The sequence below is a fragment of the Stegostoma tigrinum genome, chromosome 23, assembly GCF_030684315.1.
Source record: "Stegostoma tigrinum isolate sSteTig4 chromosome 23, sSteTig4.hap1, whole genome shotgun sequence".
Taxonomy (NCBI): domain Eukaryota; kingdom Metazoa; phylum Chordata; class Chondrichthyes; order Orectolobiformes; family Stegostomatidae; genus Stegostoma; species Stegostoma tigrinum.
Window position 1 is genome coordinate 29448250 of NC_081376.1, and position 21886 is coordinate 29470135.

Consider the following 21886-nt stretch of genomic DNA (forward strand, 5'->3'; position numbering starts at 1 on the left):
ACCAGGATTTACTCCCTGCACCCCCCCCAACTTTGTGGTGATGTCACATACAGGTAACACCAGGATTTACTCCCAGCACCCCCTCCCCACTTTGTGGTGATGTCACATACAGGTAACACCAGGATTTACTCCCCTGCCCCGGTGCGGTGACTTCACGTACAGGTAACACCAGGATTTACTCCCCGCACCCCACTTTGTGATGATGTCACATACAGGTAACACTAGGATTTACTCCCCGCACCCCCCCCCCCACTTTGTGGTGATGTCACATACAGGTAACACCAGGATTTACTCCCCGTCCCCTCACCTTTGTGGTGACGTCACGTACAGGTAACACCAGGATTTACTCCCCGTCCCCTCACCTTTGTGGTGACGTCACGTACAGGTAACACCAGGATTTACTCCCCGTCCCCCCCCCTTTGTGGTGATGTCACATACAGGTAACACCAGGATTTACTCCCCGCACCCACCACTTTGTGGTGATGTCACATACAGGTAACACCAGGATTTATTCCAGCGCTCCGGGCGCGCTGACGTCACATACAGGTAACACCAGGATTGACTCCCTGCACCCCCCTTTGTGGTGACTTCACATACAGGTAACACCAGGATTTACTCCCTGTACCCCCCCCCCCCCGCCACTTTGTGGTGACGTCACATACAGGTAACACCAGGATTTATTCCCCACCCCCTTTGTGGAGCCGTCACAAACAGGTAACACTGGGAGTTACTTCCCACCCCCCACATCCGGCGTGGTGCCGTCACATCCAGGTAACACCAAGATTTACACGCGCGGCGCAGTGACGTCACATACAGGGAACCCAAGGATTCACTCCGCTCCTGCTCCCCTCGTTGCTGGATGTCACGCATCGGCGATGGCATGTATAGATGTCGTCACAGAGGACACGCCCCCTGCCTCTCCGACGCCCTTCTCGCGCGAACGTCACACTGAACTCCCCCGCCACGCTGTGGCATGAGGTGGTTCGTGTTGTAAGAGCGTAGCTGCGTCATTGTGGAAGATGGTCGAACTGGGTTGTTGTCAGTGTGGATGGAGGACGGTCCTTTGAAACCGAGGAGCCGCTCCTGTCCGACAGCTATGGCATTACTCCCGTCGCGATGCCTGGCCTGCTTCTTGACTCTCCTTCTGTTGGAGTGTGGTCGGGCTGGTGCTGCTGGTAAGGACTCGCCCGCCGAGCTTTTCGGAAACCCTCGGGCTGTGCGTTGTCGCTCGGTATCTGTCAGATAGCTGGCTGCCAGCCTCCCAGCAGTAGGCCACTCCATTATCCAGCGGGCCCCAGAATCCCATCTCATCACCTTGGAGCCTGGTTAACACACTGCGATCGGAAACACCAAAGGTGCAAGCTGACTCCTCGGATCTATAACACTTGTTATAACATTATGCAGTGGAATTTGCCTACTCTCTTAAACGCATTTAATCGTACAGCCTAACAGTAACTGGTATCTGATAGAATTTTAGATTGTTGAAAATTCCCGACTCCTCAGGATAAATACATTTCTCCTGATATCTTTGATGCTTAAATTGTGGGAATTCGTCCTAAAGTAGACACAAATGTTTTCGACCTTTCATGGTCTCCTGAAATTTTACTTTTCCTCCAGCGATGATGCCTTGCCGAGTTTTCCAGCATTTTTGATTCTGTGCTCACAGTGGAGCTACTTAAGCTTCAATCATTAGCTTACCTGTTTAACTACTGAATTTTTGAAAAATTGAATGAAAATTTGCTCTTATGCAAGCAGTTTTAATGTTCTTGCTGTGTTGAAAACAGTTGTGATGTTTTTCTAATAAATATATAATTTTGGCAGACATCTGGTATCCTTCAAAAAGTGATTACCAGTAATTAGTTACCTTAGATGAAAAACAGATCTGAATAAGTAAACTGGTTTGCACTTTCCTCTCCTCTAGATATTGAAAGTGTTATTTTCCAAACTGTGGTCGAACACTGCTGTAATTTCATCTTTGATTCTCTTCAGTTCCTTTTTTTTTATCAGAGCACTAAAACTGCAGTTGCCAAATGTATGCCTATATGTTATGCTGTCCCTCCTCCTTGCTATGGACCAGTCTCCAGCTTTTAACACCAGTGAAGGCACCATCCTCTAACAATACCTCCAGCTAGTATTTGCCCATTGTTCAACTCTTACCTGTTCAAACATGCTTTCAGGGACAACCTGAAATGTCTTCGGTGAAACATCGGGAAATTCAAAGTCATTGTCTTTAGACTAAAATGTGAAATTTCTGGAAAAAAGGCTGCAAATAAGGCAGAATCAGTGGTTACAAACAGAATTGACATTTCTGGTTCAAAAGCTGAAATTGCATAATTTCTGCACAATTTCTGTTTTTCAGATTTCCAGCGTCCGAAGTTCTCTTTTGTTTTGACATTTTCAGGTTAATGACTTTTCATCATAACTGCTTTCAAAGCTTTACTGTATGATCATTGACCTGAAATGTTATCTTCCATTTGTCTCTCCATGGATCCTAAGGGATCTGCCAGATGTTTCCAGTATTTTTGTTTTCCAATATCTGTAGCAGTTAGCCATTGGCATTTGCCACAAACTTTGTACCATAGTTACTGTTTCCATTTAACTCCCTTGTCTCAGTCATAAGTTGAATGTGATCATTTGGAATCTTTGCATCCTGTTTTATTCTAATCTGCGGTTATGAGCACACATGCTCTCCATGAAGGCTGCCCTGCCTACTTGCACTTCAGTAATATTGCAAGCTGTTGTTATTACTAGCCCAGCTGAAACTCTTACCTTTGCTTTGCGAACTCCATAGTTCAGTGTTCTCTGGCCAGCCTCCCATCTTCCACCTTCTCTCAACTCACGCCAAATTTTTCTTCTCCTCGTCTTAACTTATGCCAAATGTTATTCACCCATCATCCTTGCACTCAATACGCATATTGGCTTTCAGTCTACCTAGGAGTTTGATTTTATTGTTTTCCTCCTTGAATTCAGTTTCCAGCAACACCCATCTTCTTTCTTTCCTTGAAGCCTTCTCCAACTCCGTAACCTGACAGGAGTGGGCGTTTTTCTAACTCTAGCCTCCTGTGTATCCCAATTACTTAATTCTTCCATTGGTGCTTCAGCCTTCAGCCATCTTGGTCAAATGCTCAAGAAAATCCTCCTCGAACCTCTGCTTGCCACCTCTTTGACGAAATATTTGGTCACATTTTTATCGGTTCAATCTTTGACACTATATTTATGTTTAGTTTTGCCTGTTGAAGCTCCTTGGAATATTTTGTTATTTTAAATGACAACATGTCTTTATATAGCATATGATGCAGGTTTTTGGAAGAGGTGTCCAGTTACTCCCCCCTGCTTTTCCCTTAACACTTTTTTTTTTCTTTTTCAAGTATTTAATTGCCTTTTAGAAATTACCGTTGAATCATCTTCCCTTTCAATACGTTCCAGATCGTAACAAACTGACGCAAAAAAAGTAATTCATCTAATTGGTGGTTTTTGTATCATATGTGAGTTAAGTCTTACACTCTGCTCTGAGGATAATGCAGCACAAAGCACAGCAGGAAGGCTGACCAATGCATTGTGGAGCAAGATGCAGAATAGAGGAGTTGAAATTATGTGCCATTCTATAATTGGACAAAAGATGGCATTCTTTCAGTCAGTGTGGGGAACCCTAAATGATATTCTGCCAAGGTCAGAAGGAGGAAACAATTGGAAAAATTTCTGAGGGATAGGATTAATCTCCAGGTGGAGAGGCAAGGATTAATCAAAGATAGTCTGCATGGCTTTGTAAAGGTGAAATCGCATCTAACAAATTTAGTTCAATTTTTTGAGTGACTAAGCCTTTTGGCCAGGGAGATGTTGCTGATTTCAGTAAGTGCTTGACAAAGTGTTGCAGGGCAGACTATGAACTAGACATGGATGTATGAGGTGCGATTGATAAGTTCATTAATGATACGAAAATAGTTTTGAGTGGGGAATAGTGAGGAGGAAAGCTTTTGACTACAGAATGATGTAGTTAAACTGGTCAGATGGGCTGAAGAGTGGTAGTGGAATTTAATCCTAAAAAGTGTGAGGAGAATCATTCTCGGAGAACTAACGAGGCAAGGGGTTGCACATTTGAGTGGTAGGACCTTGGGAAATACAGAGAATCAGACGGACCTTGGTGTGCATGTTCATAGATCCTTGAAGGCAGCACCTCAGGTTGTTAATTTATTTAAGAATGCATATGATACCTACCTTTATTAGTCAAGACATTGAATATAAGAGAAAGGATGTTATGATGGAACTGCATAATTTTAGTTAGGCCACAACTGGACTACTATGTGCTGTTCTAGTTTGGAAGTATGTGATTGCATTAGGGATGATGCAGAAGACATTCATCAGCATGTTGCTTGGACTGCAGCAATTCACCTATGAAGAAAGATTAGATTGTTTTATCCCAACCTAAGGGCTGCAGATGTGTCATTAAGCTGGCAGTGGAGTAGGACTCTGACTTTTTTTTGTCCTGTTTGTTTTACTTACCTTTTGTCCTCGGATGGCACAGCGGCTGGCATGGACTTGAGTGGGCCCAGCACAAAGCTTGTGTCAACTGTGAGTGGGCCCAGTGCAGGTCTTGTGGCAGCGGTGAGGGAACTCAAGTAGGCTCTGCATGAAGCTTTTGGCAGTGGCGAGTCGGCCCAGTGTGGTGTTCGTGTCATTGGCAAGTGAGCACAACATGGACGTGTGTGGGCCCAGCAGGAACTTTGTGGCAGCAGTGAGTGGCCCCAGCGCAGACCTCGTGTCAGCGGCACCTGAGCCCCTACTTATTTTTCCAGGTCCTACATGGAACCTGGCATTGAAATTAGCAGAGGTGTGTCAGTGAGGTAGGCTCAGCGGTGAAAGATGGCACCTGAGGATCGGTGACTTCATTGTTGGTTGGGCCTGGCACTGGTGGCATGGAAATGGTGGCGGAGTGGCATCATTGCAACTTCAAGGTGGGCCCAGTGGTTGGAGATGCGACTCTAACGTTGGTTGGTGATGAGGTGGTGGCTGAAGAGTGGCAACTTCAACATTAGTTTGGTTGGGCGTAGATGGCAGCAAGACGGTGCAGGAGGGATGGTGGAGCAGATGTTGTTGATAATGAACTGGCTTGGGCCTGATGGACTTTCTTTAAGCCATATCTTTCTTTTTTTCTTAAAACTGTTCAAAATGGCACCAGAATCATGGTGACATTTGAAAACCTTTCTCTGTATTTCACCGTTTTTCTCACCGTAAAATACATGTGACAATAAAATCATTCATTCATGCTGGTAATCGGAAACTAAATCAGAAATTACTGGAGAAGCTCAGCAGATATAGCAGCATCTATGGAGAGGAAGCATTGACCCTATTTCAGAACTGATAGCATCTAGAAGAGAGTGGTATTTACACTGATGGGGTGGCGGGGGTGTGGAGTTAGTGGACTGGGGAAAGAGCCCAGAGAGACAGCAGAAATGTTAAGCTAACAAAGGAATTGTTAACAGTAAGCTAGGCATGAAGAAAAATTAGATAGTAATGGGATCTGTGAGTGTGTGAAAATGGAGTAGCTACATTGAAAGGAGCCCATTGTTATGACAGAACCTGGGTTGTGGGGATAGGTAAAATGGAGGTGTCCCGTCGCTAAAATGTGTGAACTCAGTATTGAGTCCTGAAGGCTGCAAGGTCCCCAAGTGGAAGATGACGTATTGTTCTTCCAGCTTGTGCTGAGCCTTGCTGGAGCAATGAAGCATACAGTGGTATGGTCAAATGACAGACAACTGGAAGTTTGCATCATTTTTATGGAATAAAGGTGACTAAAAATAGAAAAAGGAGGGGGAGGATTTGGTTGTTGTGATCCATGTCAGACATGAGAATGAACAGACTAGAAGGCAACTAGATAAGTATTAAGTGTTAGGAGATAAATTGAAAAGCAGAATTTCACAAGTTGTGAGTCTTTTGTTTGAGTACACTGCTTAACGTGTAGAGCTGTATAGACATGTTAAACAATGAGTCAACATCTGAGAAGACAGTTCCCATTATCTCTTATGTCTGAAGACTTGATTGCTTAACCGCTGGTACTCATAACATGCGCAGCAGGAAGGATGTGTGTAACCTCAGGGGGAAAAAAGCAGCTAAAGGTTCCATCAGGAAAGCATGATGTTTACACTTAATTACACAAAGAATCTGTACTGTTGTTATCAGCTGTGCCTGCGCTGGGCTACGAATTAGGCCCTTATGGGAAATGTAACTGAGTATAAATAAAATTTTCAAATCCTTACATGGACGGAGGGAAGAATTAGAAGTTAGTGCGAGAAGTACATCATACAACAGAAACCTAACAATCATAGAACTGGGAGCAAGAATAAAGTGCAAGTTAAAGGATAACATGAATGGCCAGAGATTGAAAACGGTCATCGAAAAAGGTTAAATAATAGCTGTATCAGTTTTCAATTCAAAATGCAGAGTGTCTCAGTTGTTAGCACTGCTGCCTCCTAGTGCCAGGGCCCTGGGTTTGATTCCAGCCTTGAGTCACTGTCTGTGTGGAGTTTGCACTTTTCCCCCAATGTCTGTGTGGTCTTCTGGGTGCTTCAGTTCCCTCCCATAATTGAAAGATGTACAGATTAGGTGGATGGACCTTTGTAAATTGCCCCGTCGTGGCCAGAGATCTGTAGGTTAGGTGGATTGGCTGTGGTGGTTGTGGGTAGTAAGATGGGGGGTGTTTGCAGGGTCTGGGTGGGATACTCTTTTTGAAAAGTTGGTTCAGACTCAGTGAGTTAAATGGCCACTTTCTGCACTGTAGGAATTCTGTGATTCTATGAAGGATTCTGTATGATTTTGAGAGAGGATCTGGATGTAACTAGGATTGCTAATTTATGCTTATGAGGAAGATGTGCTTTGAAATTAAGTATTTCAGGACATGCCACACCTAGAATGTTAGGCGAGGAAGGTTAATACCAACAACGTAGGGAAGAAAGAAGCTCATTTATGTACAATTATACAAGACCATCATATGCCTCATGTTTTATGGCTGATTGTGTACTTATGACGTATAGTCACCAGAAAAATGTAGGAAATTGACATGGCGATTTGTGCCCAGCAAGCTTGTGCAAGCACCGTTGTAATGACCTGAACCTCTTTGTGATTCTTATTGACTGATAAAATAAGACTGGAATACTGCAGGGAGTTCTACTGCAGGTATACAGCACCTTGCTGAGATCACACCCAGAACACTGACTGCAGCTTCGGTCTCTTTCGTTGGAAAAAGTGCAACTTTTTGGATGAATTTCAGAGAAGTTCAGTTCACTCAACTCCTTTTGGAATGAAGGGCTTTATATTATGAAGAAAGGTAGAACAGCTTGGGCCTCTATCAATTGGAACCTGAAGGAAAGAGAGGTGATCTAATTTAAAATAAAAGGTCCTGAGGAGATTTTCTCTTATGAGAAAGACTAGAGCTGGGGGGACAGAGTTTACGAATAAGAGGCCTCACTTTTGTTGTTGGTGAATCACCACAAGTTACCTTTAATTTGGCTAGTTATTAAGAAATCTCATGGACAATCAAGTATTGAAACAGTGGTTTGAACTTAATTGCATGTAATAACCAAAGCAAGAGTTCTCAAGTAAGCAAGTTAAGCCTCACAACCCAACTTAGTTATTACCCAATTAATGCCAGAACTAGGCCAGATTCCACCAACAGTGTCTGTTTCTGGAAGTGTCCAGGGTTCGATCCTTATCTAATGTGGTTCTTTGAAGTTCTGCTACTGACTTGTTCTAGTGATGGATTTGTATAAGATTTTATCTTTCACGTTTGTAGCGTGAGCTTATTGATGATTCAGTAGATTCTTTCATCCCTGACATTGATCACATTTCTGGAGACCTCAAGCCTGTAGTTGGCCTTCTGATCAGAAGTACCTTCTTTGTTCCGTGTTACATTTGGCCTTAACTGTCCATTTGAAGACACAGCTTTCCTGCAGGTAACTCCTGAAATTCTTTTGCAGGGCAATCCTTTTCCTTTGTGGCAATAAAACATCTAGTTTATCATGCAGGTGTCAAAGCAGTTGTGTAGCCTGTATTCTTCCTTTATCCAGGCATGGCTAATAGTTTTCAATTCCTGTATAGGTTTGTCCTTGTTCCTTTAATAGCTTTTTCCAGACAGAGTTATTGCTGTTCTTTCTGTTTAACAGTTGATGTTTTGTTGATTCGTTCCTTCCACAAATAGTTATTAAAGTTCCGAAATCCATAATATCAATTTTAAAACTATTTTTATCTTGAGGATTGTGAGCATGGTGAGTTCTCTTCTGCAGAAAGTATTAGAGACGAAGTCATTTAATCTATTCTAGGCTCGGTTGGGTTTTGGTAGGGACGGGAAGGCTATGGGTTGGCTGTGGAAAGTGGAGTTGGTACCACAACCAGATATGGTACAGCACAGCCACTGTACTCACTTTCTACAGTGGTTTGATAGAAATGACTGGCTTCTGAGGCAAATCAGCATCAGGTGTAGGTAAGGTGAGTGAACCCGGTGGCTTTTACGATTACTAATCAAAACGTTGTATTTCAGATTTACTAATGAATTTAAATTTGCCCAGATGTTTTGGTGAATTTGAACTTTGAATATTAATCCAGGCTTTTTGTGAGTGTAGTAACATTACCACTATACTACTGTGCCATTTTGCTGTCAAAGTGAGATTTTTCTTTCGAGACATCGCATTTGAGGTAAACTTGTGCAGGGCCCCAGGCTACTGTTAAACCCTGTGCACAGCTGTTGTCTTTATGCTATAAAATAGACACTGAAACTTAGAAATAAAGGCACAAATAAAACATGAGAATGGTACTGGAATTGAGATTACAGCTATCAGGATCATAAGATCTAGGAGCAGAATTGGGCTACCATGTTTGCTCCATCTTTTTATCATAGCTATGTGTCTCTCAACTCCATCCTGCTGCCTTCACCCCTAACCTTTGATGCCCTTGCTAATCAAGAACATATGTCTGTCTTAAATATACTCAATGACTTGGCTTGCACAGCCTTCTGTGGCAATGAGTTCCACAGATTCACCACTCTCTGGCTGAAGAAATTCATCCTCATCTCACTTCTGAAGGGTCCTCACCTATGAGGCTTTGCCCACGTATCCTCCTCTGGCCTATGCTTGGAAACACCATCTCCACATCCACTCTGTACAGGCATCTGAGTGATCTGTAAGTTTTGATCAATGCTTATATTTCTAAACTCCATTGAATATGGGTCCAGAGTCCTAACCACTCCTCATATGACAAGCCCTTCAATCTCTTGATCATTTTTGTGAAAAGGAACAGTTGATCTGGATAGGGTTCTTTGTTTAGAAAAAAAAAGACTTGAGTGTGACATGATAGAGTTTTTAAAGTTCTAAATGGGTTTGATAGAATTTCCTTTTGGTGAGGGATAATCTAAAACCAGCTGTTATAAATGGAAGATAATTAATTCAGCAAGGAATTAGAGTCATAGATTGTGGAACTTGGCGGCAGTCAGTGCTTGAGGCAAACAGTTTGAATGCTTTCAAAGGAAACTGGATGAGTACACGTGAGAAAAAAGGAGTAGAAATGACTTCAGTGCGCTGTTCAACAATTACCTCATGGTAGACTGGTTAGCAAGATTTAGATTACATGGATTATAGGGAGAACTAGACGTTTGGATTCAGAACTAGCTCAAAGGTAGAAGACAGAGGGTGGTGGTGGTGGAGGATTGCTTTTCTGACTAGATGCCTGTAACCAGTATGGAGATCACTGCTTTTCGTCATTTATATAAATGATTTGGATGTGAACATAGGATGTGTAGTTAGTAAGTTTGCAGATAACACTAAAATTGGAGGTGCAGTGGACGGTGAAGTAGGTTCCCTCTGAGTACAACGAGATCTTGATCAGATGGGCCAATGGGCTGTGGAGTGGCAGATGGAGTTTAATTTAGATAAATGTGAGGGGCCACATTTTGGAAAGGCAAATCAGGGCAGGACTTATACTCTTAATGGTAAAGACCTGGGGAGTGTTGCTGAGCCAAGAGACCTTGGCATGCAGGATCATACTCCCTTGAAATTGGAGTCGCAGGTAGATAGGATAGTTAAGATGGCGTTTGATATGCTTGCTTTTATTGGTCAGTGCGTTGACTTTAGGAGTTGGGAGCTCATGTTGCAGCTGTACAGGATATTAGTTAGTCTACTTCTGGCTACTGCATTCAATTCTGGTCTCCCTGATTTTGGAAGGATGTTGTGAGATGTTTTTTTTTCTGAATCCTTTCAAGGATGTTGCCAGGGTTGGAGGGTTTGAGCAAAAGGCAGAGGATGAGTAGCCTGGGGCTGTTTTCCCTGGAGTGGTGAAGGCTGTGGATTTTATAGACATTTATAATATCATGAGAGGCACAGACAGGGTAGATAGACAAGCTCTTTTCCCAGGGATGAGGGGAGTCCAAAACTAGAGGGCTTAGGTTTAAGGTGAGAGGGTAAAGTTTTAAAAAGAGCCTTAGGGGCAAACCTTTCATGCAGGGGGTGTAGGGAATAAGCTGCCAGAATGTGTGTTGGTGACTGGTGCAATTACAATATTCAAAAGGAGTGGTGGATGGATATATGAATAGGAAGGGTTTAGAGAGTAATATGGGCCAAATGCTAGCAAATGGGACTAGACAGTTTAGGATATCTGGTGAGCATGGATAAGTTGGACTGAAGAATCTGTTTCTGTGCTGTACTCCTCTATGACTCTAGTTTTAATGTTGAAAGGCTGAAAGGAAAGACATAAAATGGGTGGAGACCCTTGGCGTATAACCACCCATGCAGAAACTGTTGGCCAGATGGTTTCCCCTGGCGCCTTTGAAAATCTAGGGATATAAATCCCCAGGTTTGTTCCACCTTCTCCCTGTCACCCCTTTAACTGAAATCATTACCTCCCCTCTTCTGAATTGTACTACTGTTTTAGTCCATTGAATTTCACTTGTCATGTCTCATCTCTTTGGTGTCTTTTATATTTTTCATGGCTTTGGTCTACTGAGTTGGTGAGTTATGAAAGTTAAAGAATAATTGAGCACTGTAAATATATAAAGCATAAATGCTTGGGGAAGTAGTTGATGAAAATAATCAGTTGTGCTGATCGCTTAATTCGTTAAAGTGCCACGAGTGATGGACGACTTTTTGACAAACTGATAAAAATAGCTGTGCATGTAGCTGTGATGCAGTGCTTCTGCTGAACTGATGGATATGGTGTTTTTATAATGACAGCAATATTGTACAATGCAATGCATTATTTGATTTATCTTCAATGTTTTCATGTTAGTACTTTCCTAATAGGTGTAAAAGAATTGCCTTGTATAAAGTACAGCTACGTTTAAAGCCTCTTTTAAAGCATCACGGCCTAAGTGAAAAGAGCACAAGCCTTCTGTCTCTTCACCTGTTCTTTGTCAGGCTGTTCTACGTATGCAATGCCGAGAGTTGTCCAGTAGGCTTGTTGTATTGTACTAGGTTCACACTAGTTTAGTTCTGAACTTGTTTTACACTTTAGGAATTGTGAGAGTTGGTTGGGATGTGTAATTATTCTTGGTGGGGGGAAACTAGGAGGTATTAGCCATGCTCAGTGATAACATAACTTAGATACTTTTGGCAAAAGTCCCACTCTGCTGATGCACTTGTGTAATACTGAAGATATGCTGCAATGTTGGACGTGATTTTGTTCCTAACAGATTTTAAATCGAGGCTTTGTCTGCCAACTTGGGCCAGTATACTATATATATTTTGTGGAACTGTTTGACGAAGAGTTCTCCCTAGTGTTCTGGTCGATGCTAATCCTTCAAACACCAACACTTGAAGCTTATGAGTGATAATGGGAACTGCAGATGCTGGAGAATCCAAGATAATAAAATGTGAGGCTGGATGAACACAGCAGGCCCAGCAGCATCTCAGGAGCACAAAAGCTCTTGAAGCTTATTACCTGTTTACGTTTAATTACATCATCATTTGTAGGATCTTACTGTATTCAAATGGGTTGCAAAATTTCCTACATTGCAATGTGAATGCATGCCAATTTTACTGTGAAACGTTTTGAGACCTTTTTGAGGTTGTGAAAGGTATTGTATAAATATAGTGTTTTGCTTTGGTACTCTGTGCACCTCTTACATTTGTTCGTGTAGCTGATGTATGTGTGGGTGTTAGTTTAGCTCAGTTGTTGGGCGAATGGTCTACAATGCAAAGTGACGCCAAGAGTTCAATTTCTAGACTGGGGTGTGGTTACCATGAAGGATGATTCTTCTCGATCCTTCCGCTCATCTGAGGTGTGGTCACCTTCAGGTTAAACCACCACCAGTTGTCTTTCTGTAATAAGAGAGCAGCCCCATGGTCTGACAAAATTATGGCCGCTCTACCTTAGATGTGAAGTTGGAAAGCAAATAAGTCTTGTGATTTTACTGCAGTCCAGCCTGTCCATTAATCTGATTATGGTCTGGTGCATCAGTGCTAGACAGGGAATAAGTGCTTGAACAGGTAAGTGAGATGTTGATCCAGTACACTTTGTCCTTCTCATAAATTGTTTAATTTATTTTTGTGTATAATCTGTTTACTTTGTTTTATCAGGTCCAACTTACGTTTCTGAATATTACTCTCAAACTCCTCAAAAACTTTCCTTGTACAGCTGGTATGGAAATGTACGTCTCTTTGTCTTCCGAGTTCCAGAAAATACACTGTTGATGAAATGGATTTTACAAGCCTCAAAAGGAAAGGGGCTGAAGTGCCAAAATACTAATATTACTGTGTATGTGGACTTTTATAAATTTGAATGAGTTAAAAGTGTTGGATGAACCAAACTGCTCTGTAATCATTAAGTATAAGCATAAAATTCGGAGTCGAGTAAGAAAGCAAATTGTAATGTATCTTATTAGTAATTACATGGGTGAATAAATTGAAGCAGCAGTTTGGAAACTTAATCATTCCATTGTCCATGCAGCTTAGAACATGTTAAAAACATATTTTCCTTTATAGTCGTAAGTCTGTTAGCAAATACCTTGTATGGCCTTTTTGGCCTAATGTGCTATTTTTCTTTAAACAGCCATTTTCGGGCAGGTGCCCCACCAGTAATCGATCCGTTACAAACCAAGTTTGGAATAGACACAGTTGTTCCTCCTTCATTCAACCTCACTATTCCATTGACGTCTGCAGTGCAGAGTAGTACGACTCTGAATATTTCTAATCCTGTTTCGGGCGATTGGTTTGTAGCTGCACACCTACCGAACGATGATGGTAAAATTGAAGTAAAGGTAAGATATAATGTCGATAAACAATGTTGAACCCTTGTCTGAAAATATATCAGCCCTTTTATTGCCGCTTTAAAAATGCTTTATTGCATCACTGCTTATGGGTTTCTCATTTACAATTCAACTAAAATGATTTCCCGCTGCAATGTATTTTAGCATTAGTGTTCATTTTCCCTTTGTTCCTATTGCAAAGATCTTTAGCACATGTTCATAGTGACTCTTCTGATTTTGAGGATGCTACATGTTGATTTGTCACATTGTTTCATCAAAACTGACCTGTTCAATAAGTGATGCTATGTGGCTATCATTCTACAGCTTTTTGCTATTGGTTTGTAATGCTAACATTCTATTTTTGGAATTAAACAGTTGTCTAACTTCCTGAACACATAAATATATTTGTTGACTATACACGACTACTGTTTATCATTTTATTGGAATAAAGTTGTAATGCTGAATATAGAAATGATAGTTTATATCATTTTTTATGGTTTTTTTCTGCGTTTCGGGCATGACCTGCATTTGTTGTCCTTCACTAGTCACCCTGAAAAAGCGGCAGTGGGCTTAAATATTTTAGTGATTGCTTCACCACATCGGTGTGAGAGTAAAATTGCACACAGGCAAGACTAGCAGCTTTTGGTACTAATGGAAATCTGGCAGCTTGGAATCAATTTAATTTCACTTCTTTTTTCTAATATTTTGAACCTGTATTCTCTAAATTATTAGTCCATGACTCTGGATTACCAGTTCAGTTGCCTATTAGTATGCTGCTGCACCCATTAAGATGCATGTAACAATTGACACTTGAGTTCATTGGATTTAAAAGTATATGCATTTGATTTTTCTCTCAGGGCTTCTCAACTAAGTGTTCCTACATGTTTCAACCTCAGATGCTTGTTCAACGATTGATTAACGTGCCTGTTCTTGAACCAAACACTTCACTTACACTGATTCTTTCTTCCGTCAATCAGGTTTCACACTTGAAGTAAGTCCCAGTTAGCATCCTTCAAAGAATATTTAAAATGCTTTTGGGTTGTTTATAAAAACAAAATCTACTTTGGCTCTCCTCAGAATTTTTATCCCCGAACATACTATGGAACTGACCATTCATCTTAAAAACTGTGCTATCAACACCCGACCAGTGGAGTCTTGTCCTGTCTTCCTGTTAATAGGATCAAATGCATTACCTAACTCCCACTTGAAGATTGTAAATTGCAGCGAAAGTATAGTATGTAGAGAAACACTGGATTCTCCACCATGGATGAAATGGTTGCAACTCACTGTTAAAAGTAGCAACCCTAACTGGATCGTCACCTTTGAGATTGAAGCTTATTTAACAGGTATGTTTTGTTTTTGATAAATTCTGTGTTGGTGGGGTACAGACTATTAACAATAAGAAATAATTGATTTCAGTTCCCTTCAATTCCAATTAATATATGGCACAATCATTCTGAATGACGGCACCTTTACAGCTACAACGTTTACTGCAAAAAATCATCGTGGCCTGACCTGAGAACATCAATGTTTACCATTAACTGGGATTGCCTAAATTTGGTTCACTCAGAACTTTTGCAAGCAGGATTTATTTTAGCTGGATTTGAATTACTTTGAAGTATTTAATCCACTGCATCTTCTAGTCCCCACCAACTATATTTTGTATATACAACAACTTGTATTCACATAGCACTTTTTTAATGTAGTCATTTCAGTGGGATTTCTTGGGATAAAAACGCATTTATAGATGAAGAATGGAATGTTAGGATAGCTAGAATCTTTAATGTAAAGGTGGGTTTTATCCGGAAAGGGTGTGTGTTACAGAGTTTGAGTGGGGAAAATTTTAGAAGTCAGGCCTTCATGGCTTAAGGTGCAGACAACATGATGAAGGAGAAAAGAGGCATGCAGCATACTGAAATTGGTGAAATGAGTAGTTCTGGAATTGGGGGTGGCCTTTGGAGTTCTCATGAAGGTTAGAAGAGATGTGGAAGAAGCACAGCCAGAAATAAGAATTAAACCTTGAATTGAAGGAATTGGGGTTAAAAGACTAAGTGTGAGCTGGACTTTGCGAGAGATAGGACTGGATGGTAGGTTAGTTTAGGAGAGCATTACAATATTTTCAGACTAAGCATAGTAAAAGAGTGATTGTAAGGTTGTGAGGGCAATGATGCTACAGATGTGAAAGTAAGTTTGTTTTTTACAAAGATCATGCTAAATTGCTAATTTAGTATGTCAGCATTATAGAAACTCTTTGATTCAATCTAAAGTTTGGCCAAGAAAGTAATAGAATTATTGCCAAAGTTGCTAAATTTGTGTTCTGAATGGAGTGGGGGGTTGGGTCTGAAGAAAATTTCTTTGCATCGTATTAACATTTGGTTTTTGCGACTGAGGAGTCTTGTGGGTCTCATTAGCAAAGCCTGGAAGACTGCAACTGAGATGAGGAATTTTCAGGGATTGTAGCAGAATATGTTTTCTCATTAAATCTGTTGTAAAATATTTTGACACCACATTATTCCACTTTGCTAACCTTTATTAAGGTAAAGTTTGATTACATACCAATTACCCACTTGCGTTTGAGGAATTGATTGCTAATGTTTGAATAAGCTAGCTGATCTACGTTTTGCTTTTGCATCACATTACTGTTGACCTAACTGCAAACATTCTAGTGTGGGTTGTACTCTATTGACTTGTAAAATGAATTTTATTTTGGCTCTTTTTTTCAAAACAAAGTATTCTAGAGGGTAAGGATGTGTTGTTTACATTTTACAGCTACATTTAAATAAAAGATCTGAATGTTTTATCTCTTGTAGTATGCGAACCTGTTGATGCTGGATCCCTTCTTACACTGTTTAATAACTTCACTCTATCAAGCAATGGTACAGTAATCAGAAATCTAGATATGTTGGGAGTATACGTAAAACCAAATAAAACTGAGCCAAGTGGCAATAGCATATCATGTTTTCGTAATCAACCCGTTCTTCGAGAAGATGTGGATGTTATCTCTGTAAGATTTTTTGTTTTGAATGGACCAGAAACACTAGTCACCTCTGAATATCCAATAATTCTTCTGCTGAAGTTGAATACAGGAAGAGACAATGGTGGGACCATCATGTTGAATTTGCAGTTAAATAAGGTATTGTTTTATATTTGAGAGTATCTTCTCCATTTGAATCTTTTGGACTATTGTATCAGGCTAATTTAGCTTCAAATTTAATGATGCACTTGAATCAATGTCTATAATAGATTATTCTACTATATTCTTCAGTTTCCCTGAATAATGGAAACTTTGGTAAAGTTTGTTTTGTTATAGTTTGAATGAGAAAAGGTGTTTTTTTTTCTTCGAAGTTAGCTGTTTCTGGACACAGCAACCACATAAAATGGTGTGGAGAGAGAAGGAATGGGCTCATTTCATTGAGCTACAACTTCCAGTCAATATAATACTTAGGCAAATGCTGTCCAAGTTGCCTCATCGTGAAATGCATCAAATTCGACAAGTTGCTGTACTTGCACGGTTGTTCCAAGCTGAACTTTGTACAGAGAATTATGTATTGTTAAATTCTGTCTAAGTAACCTTTAAAATACATGCTAAGTATGATGTTAGCCACTCCTTTGGCATTAATATTAACTATTACAAGTGTGGTGTCTTGTTCTTTCTGAATTCACTTGTTAGAAATTTCAAGATTTAATTTTTTACACTTCTACTTTGTTGCTCATTCAATATTTCTTTCCTTCCTGCTATTTCGTTCTTGATTTGATATTAAATTCATCCACTCGAATTTACACTTTTTTCACAGCCCTTGTGCTATTCGTTTCACTCCATCTAGTTATGGAGATGCACACTTCCTTATCCTGTTTGCTTGGGTCTCTGATGTCTTTCATATAATGTTGTTACCTCTCACTTCCAGCAACTTGTTCCAGTAAACTGCTTTACAATTAAGCAGATTTTGAATAACTTAAATATTGGTTTACGACTTTACATCTGTGTTCCCTTTAAACAATATTTGAAGCGGCTTTGGAATTTGCCTGGTATCTTCTGCACCAGTTTCAAATTTAAATTGATTGGTGCTTAAAGCTTCCTTTTGTACCCTTTCATTGGTGAAGCTGCTCACTTTTTTAAGTAATATAATTCAAACTTTTATATTTTGAGATTAAAAAATTATATTTGAATTATTGTCGCAATTTGTGCAACTAAGTGCTGGAAATTGAAAAATAATTTTAAAAATGTTTGGAATATTCATCAGGTCAGTCAGCATCTGTGGAGATGTTAAAATTTTGGATTCCAACTCTCCTTCAAAACCAGCTTTCTTTGTTCCTTTTTTTTTCAGATGTCCAGCATTTTAAACATTTTTGGTGCAGTAATAAAAATTGTGAAATATTGATTTTTGATATTCAATTCAGGGCGAAACCTAAATTGATGACTTATTGAAGTTTATTCACAACTAAACAAGATCTCTGACAAGATATTATTGCAGTTTAAATGGTCTCAACCACGTTAACTTTACTATCTTTTTACTCCAGGAGGTGATCACAAGTTTGGTGTAAAGAAATTTTCTATCTGTTCTGGATTTACTTTCTGCTTGTCCCTATTTATGTCAGCTGACCCTATTTTGTTATTGAACTTTGAAGTAACTTATAAGTTTCCCTCATCAGCCTTTGAAAACTCTTTTATATAAGTCTTTACATTCTTTATTAACTGTGTTTCTTCATACAGTGGTTCATACCCATTGTATTGAGATCAGTCTTGTTCTGATATTGGTATCTGGAAGTACTAGGACACATTTCCAGGCAAACCCTGTATTAGAATTTTGTTCTTTGTAGAAGTAAATGGCTTATCATTGAGGGATGAGTAAGAAAATTGTTTCCAATCTTTTAGACTTCATTATCCAATGAAAATGCAACCGTGTTTGCCTGTTTAAGTGCTGGGTCTCCTGTGATGTCCCTAGATGTCAATTCCCTAAGCTGCGGAGAAGGTACACATTAGTTCACAAATGCAATGAAATTCTAGAAATTATCTGATGCAATTTGTTGTTTTAGATTTGAACTTATAGTAAATTTTCAGTTTTATTGCGCATCTGATCTTTATTGAAAATCTGTCTTAGAAATGAAACTTGCTGAAAATTATATAAATCTTTGTTGGGTTTATATTGCTTTCAGTTGGTTGCTTCAATGTTGGATTCCTTTGTAAATCCCACTGAGTTCTTCGCTAATCTTAAAGCTGCTTGTGCAGAACTTGGGTCTGAAAGACATTTACTTTGTTTATATTAATTTGTGACATTTTTAAAATTTAAGTTTCAATGTAATCAGTTTTCTTTAAAGATACAAAAACAAAGGTGCTGGAAAACCTCAGCAGGTCTGGCAGTATCTTTGGAGGAGAAAGCAGAGTTAACGTTTTGAGTCCGGTGTTCCTTCTTCAGAACACTGTTCTGAGGAAGGGTCACTGGGCCTGAAACGTTAACTCTGTTTTCTCCTCCACAGGTGCTGCCAGACCTGCTGAACTTTTCCAGCAACTTTGTTTTTGTTCTTGATTTACAGCATCTGCAGTTCTTTTGGTTTTTCTTTAAAGGCAAACTGAGCAACTAAGCATTATGGGATGCATTTTAATCTTTTACTCTGTACAAGTTGTGGGAATGTGCTCCTGAATTTATATTATGCATTCCAGCGTATGGAATTCTTGATCAAAAGTAAAATTTACCTGATTTTATCTATAGAAAACCTTTCGCTCTTGTAACACCCTTGATGCTATCAGTCTCTGGATATGCATCAGACACTACCAACAGCCAAGCTGTGTATCTGAATTCATTGTGGAATCTGTGGGACATTGTGCATTCCATTCTTTATGGCTTGCCTCAAGCCTCCCTTTGCTTCATTCCAGTACTCTGGTGATGTTTCCTCCTCTTAACTGAACTGCAAAACATTACCAATTTTTCTTACAATTTTTACCATTGCTTCAACCTCAGTTTCTTGACTACAATTCCTTTTAACTCACTTTTGTAAAAACTTGCTCCATTTGCAAGGTATCTAACCATTGCATTTGTTGTCATAATGCCACCTTTCCTACCAATCCTTTAAAACCCTGCCAGTCCCCTCAACCCTGTCCATCAATTTGCAGCACTTATTTTGTCACTTCTTCCACTCCAGGATAATTCTAGAGTTCCCTTCTCCATGTCTTTAATCCACCAGACTTTGCTCTTTCCATCATTGTAAAACATATTTTTCTTTTCAAAGGAGAATTATGAAAGAATTATTCCCTATCCAGTACACTGATTCCATGATTAATAATACTTTATACCTTCTTCCCTTTCTATACAAGTGCAAGAGATGCAGCTCTTGCTCTTATACCCCTTCCTTTCCCATAATCCAGAATTCCAAATGCCCTTTCCAGGTCAAATAATCATTTACTATAGTGCTGCTTCCAATTTAGAAAGCTGTAGTTGCTGCTGGTGAGATCAACCATAGCTTGGATGAGTGTTTTTCACTTTATTTCTCCACCCACCCCCATTCTGACCTCTTTGTCTTTGGCCTTCTACACTCTTAAGAAGAAACTTGAAAATTGAGACTACTGCTTTTTATTAGCCGACAAAGCTTATTGTTCACTCATGGTTCAACTGCAGTACCTTAATTGCAGTTCTGTCCACCCAAATCATGTAAGAACTATTCTCCATTCTTTGCTCTTTGCATTTGTTCTCCAGACTTTCTATCTATTTGCCAACCTCCTACATGCCAAGTGGAAAAATGAAGTCTCTCCTATTGGAGGGCAGATTGATATGATTTTGTTCTGTGATCTGAAGCTCATGTTTACATTTACATTTTGCTCAGCTTCCATGTGTGGAGTAGATGGCCATAATAGTCTATGCCCAGTGTGAAATTATTTGAGTACTTGGAGGAGACAGGGACCAGTATACAGAGTTCCAGGTCCAAAATTGCTGTTATGGATCATAGCCATCCTTTTTTTTTTGGACAATTGATTTTTAGTAACTGGTGTGCTGTTAGTCAAAGCTTCCCTTTTGCTTCTTTACTTGTCTTGTGAAGGTACTCCTTTGCCTTGTATCATTGTACATTTCTCTTGTTCTCACCTCCCCATTTCCCTGCTTGTGCACTTGCTTAAAATTCATGATGTTTCTAACCTCTTTCCAGTTCTAATGAGAAGTAATTGGCCTGAAACATTTAACATTATTTCTTTATTCACAGGTGCTGCCTGATCTGCTGAGTATTTGCAGTACTTTGTTTGTTTTTGGTCTTCCAACAATTTATGTCACTTGTCGCCAGAGTTTTATCATTGACACAATTGCTGTGGGCCCGTTTTAGCTTAGCTTTTGCATTGTATAGGTGGAGTGTGTCTCGGAAGTTAAATTTAGGAGAGTACTCTGCCTGAGATTTCTGTCCAGTGCAAGAAATGAGACCCTAATGGACATTGGGATATGCGTATATCTCTCAAGTGTGTATGGTATCTGGTCATCAAGGATCTAGGTTCTGAAGTCTTTTTCAGGCTGTAATGATCTCGGAATAAATATATATTTCAGCAAGCTAGGAATAAAGTTTTCATTCACTCTTTCGTTATGGAAAGCTACTAAGTATGTGGGAAAGTTCAAATTAATAGCATTTTTCCAGGATAGACTTTTAAAAAATCTTCATAAATATGAAACCCATATCTGACTTCTTCACATGCTATCTTTGCGTGTTGTTAACGTAGGAAAGAAAACACTTACCTTTCTATGATATTTCTGTTGAAAATTTGAACCTAATCTGTTCGAGCATTAGAAGACTTGATATTTTTATAAAGTAATATCAAATTGGTATACATAAGTGTGTTTTAGTATGGCAATATGCTGAGCTATTCTGAAAATTTATGTCTGTAGGGTTCCCATATCCCATATTACTTTTGTACATTGTCAAGATAGAACAGGTGTGAAAGAATATTCACTTTTGTTCTGAAAAATAGATTTATAATTTCCAAAGACACAATTCAGTGGGTCTACGCCATGATTTTAATATTTCAAACTTGTATATTCAATACGTCTTTTCCTATTTTAGTTTTATAATATGTTTTTCTTTTCAAAGCTTTATCTTGGGGATACTTGCTTAAGATGAATTCTTCAACATTATCAAGATCCCTTCATGTTCCTTACCCAGAAACTAATCGTTGGTATCTAACTTTGCAAATCCTGTGCGAAAGTAGGTGAGTTCATTGTTGATGATGAAGTAATGAATTTAAAATCCATAGTTTTTAATTGACTTAAGTGAAGCAATACTCAAAAATACAATTACTGAATGATGTGTATGTTTAAATTTGTTCAGTTGAATAAATTTGTCCTGAAAAGTATAAAGTTCCTGCCACCATAGAGTAAAAGGAAGAAGACTATTCCTGTACTGTAGGTTATCTGAAGAGCTGAAGATGTAGGAGAGTGCTTTGTAATAACTTTGGAAATGCAGATTCTGTTGTAGTATAGGCAAATGTGACAGCTATTTCACATTGGGCAGAACTACAACCATCATTGAAATAAATTTACCATATAATCTGGTTAAAGCAATGTTTATTGATGAATGAATATTGACCAGGATAACTCCCCTGCTTTTCAAATCGTGCTGATGACCTGAAACTTGGTGCCTGCAAGAGTGTTGGAAGCAGAGGTGATTCATTTTAAAAGAAAATTGAATAGGCGGTTG

At 39.5% G+C, this 21886-nt stretch overlaps 1 protein-coding gene across 1 annotated transcript in view; it reads left to right on the top strand.

Annotated features, from left to right (window-relative positions):
- The first annotated feature begins 815 nt into the window (after positions 1 to 815).
- Positions 816 to 21886, top strand: part of pgap6 (post-glycosylphosphatidylinositol attachment to proteins 6) — a 39336-nt gene continuing 18265 nt past the window's right edge. Inside the window, exons 1-8 of the mRNA XM_048552515.2 lie at positions 816 to 1175; positions 12555 to 12732; positions 13027 to 13234; positions 14080 to 14213; positions 14300 to 14568; positions 16033 to 16355; positions 18096 to 18192; positions 21281 to 21398. Coding sequence (XP_048408472.1) covers positions 1049 to 1175; positions 12555 to 12732; positions 13027 to 13234; positions 14080 to 14213; positions 14300 to 14568; positions 16033 to 16355; positions 18096 to 18192; positions 21281 to 21398 — 1454 coding nt within the window. The 5' untranslated portion in view covers positions 816 to 1048. The remainder of the gene's footprint in view (positions 1176 to 12554; positions 12733 to 13026; positions 13235 to 14079; positions 14214 to 14299; positions 14569 to 16032; positions 16356 to 18095; positions 18193 to 21280; positions 21399 to 21886) is intronic.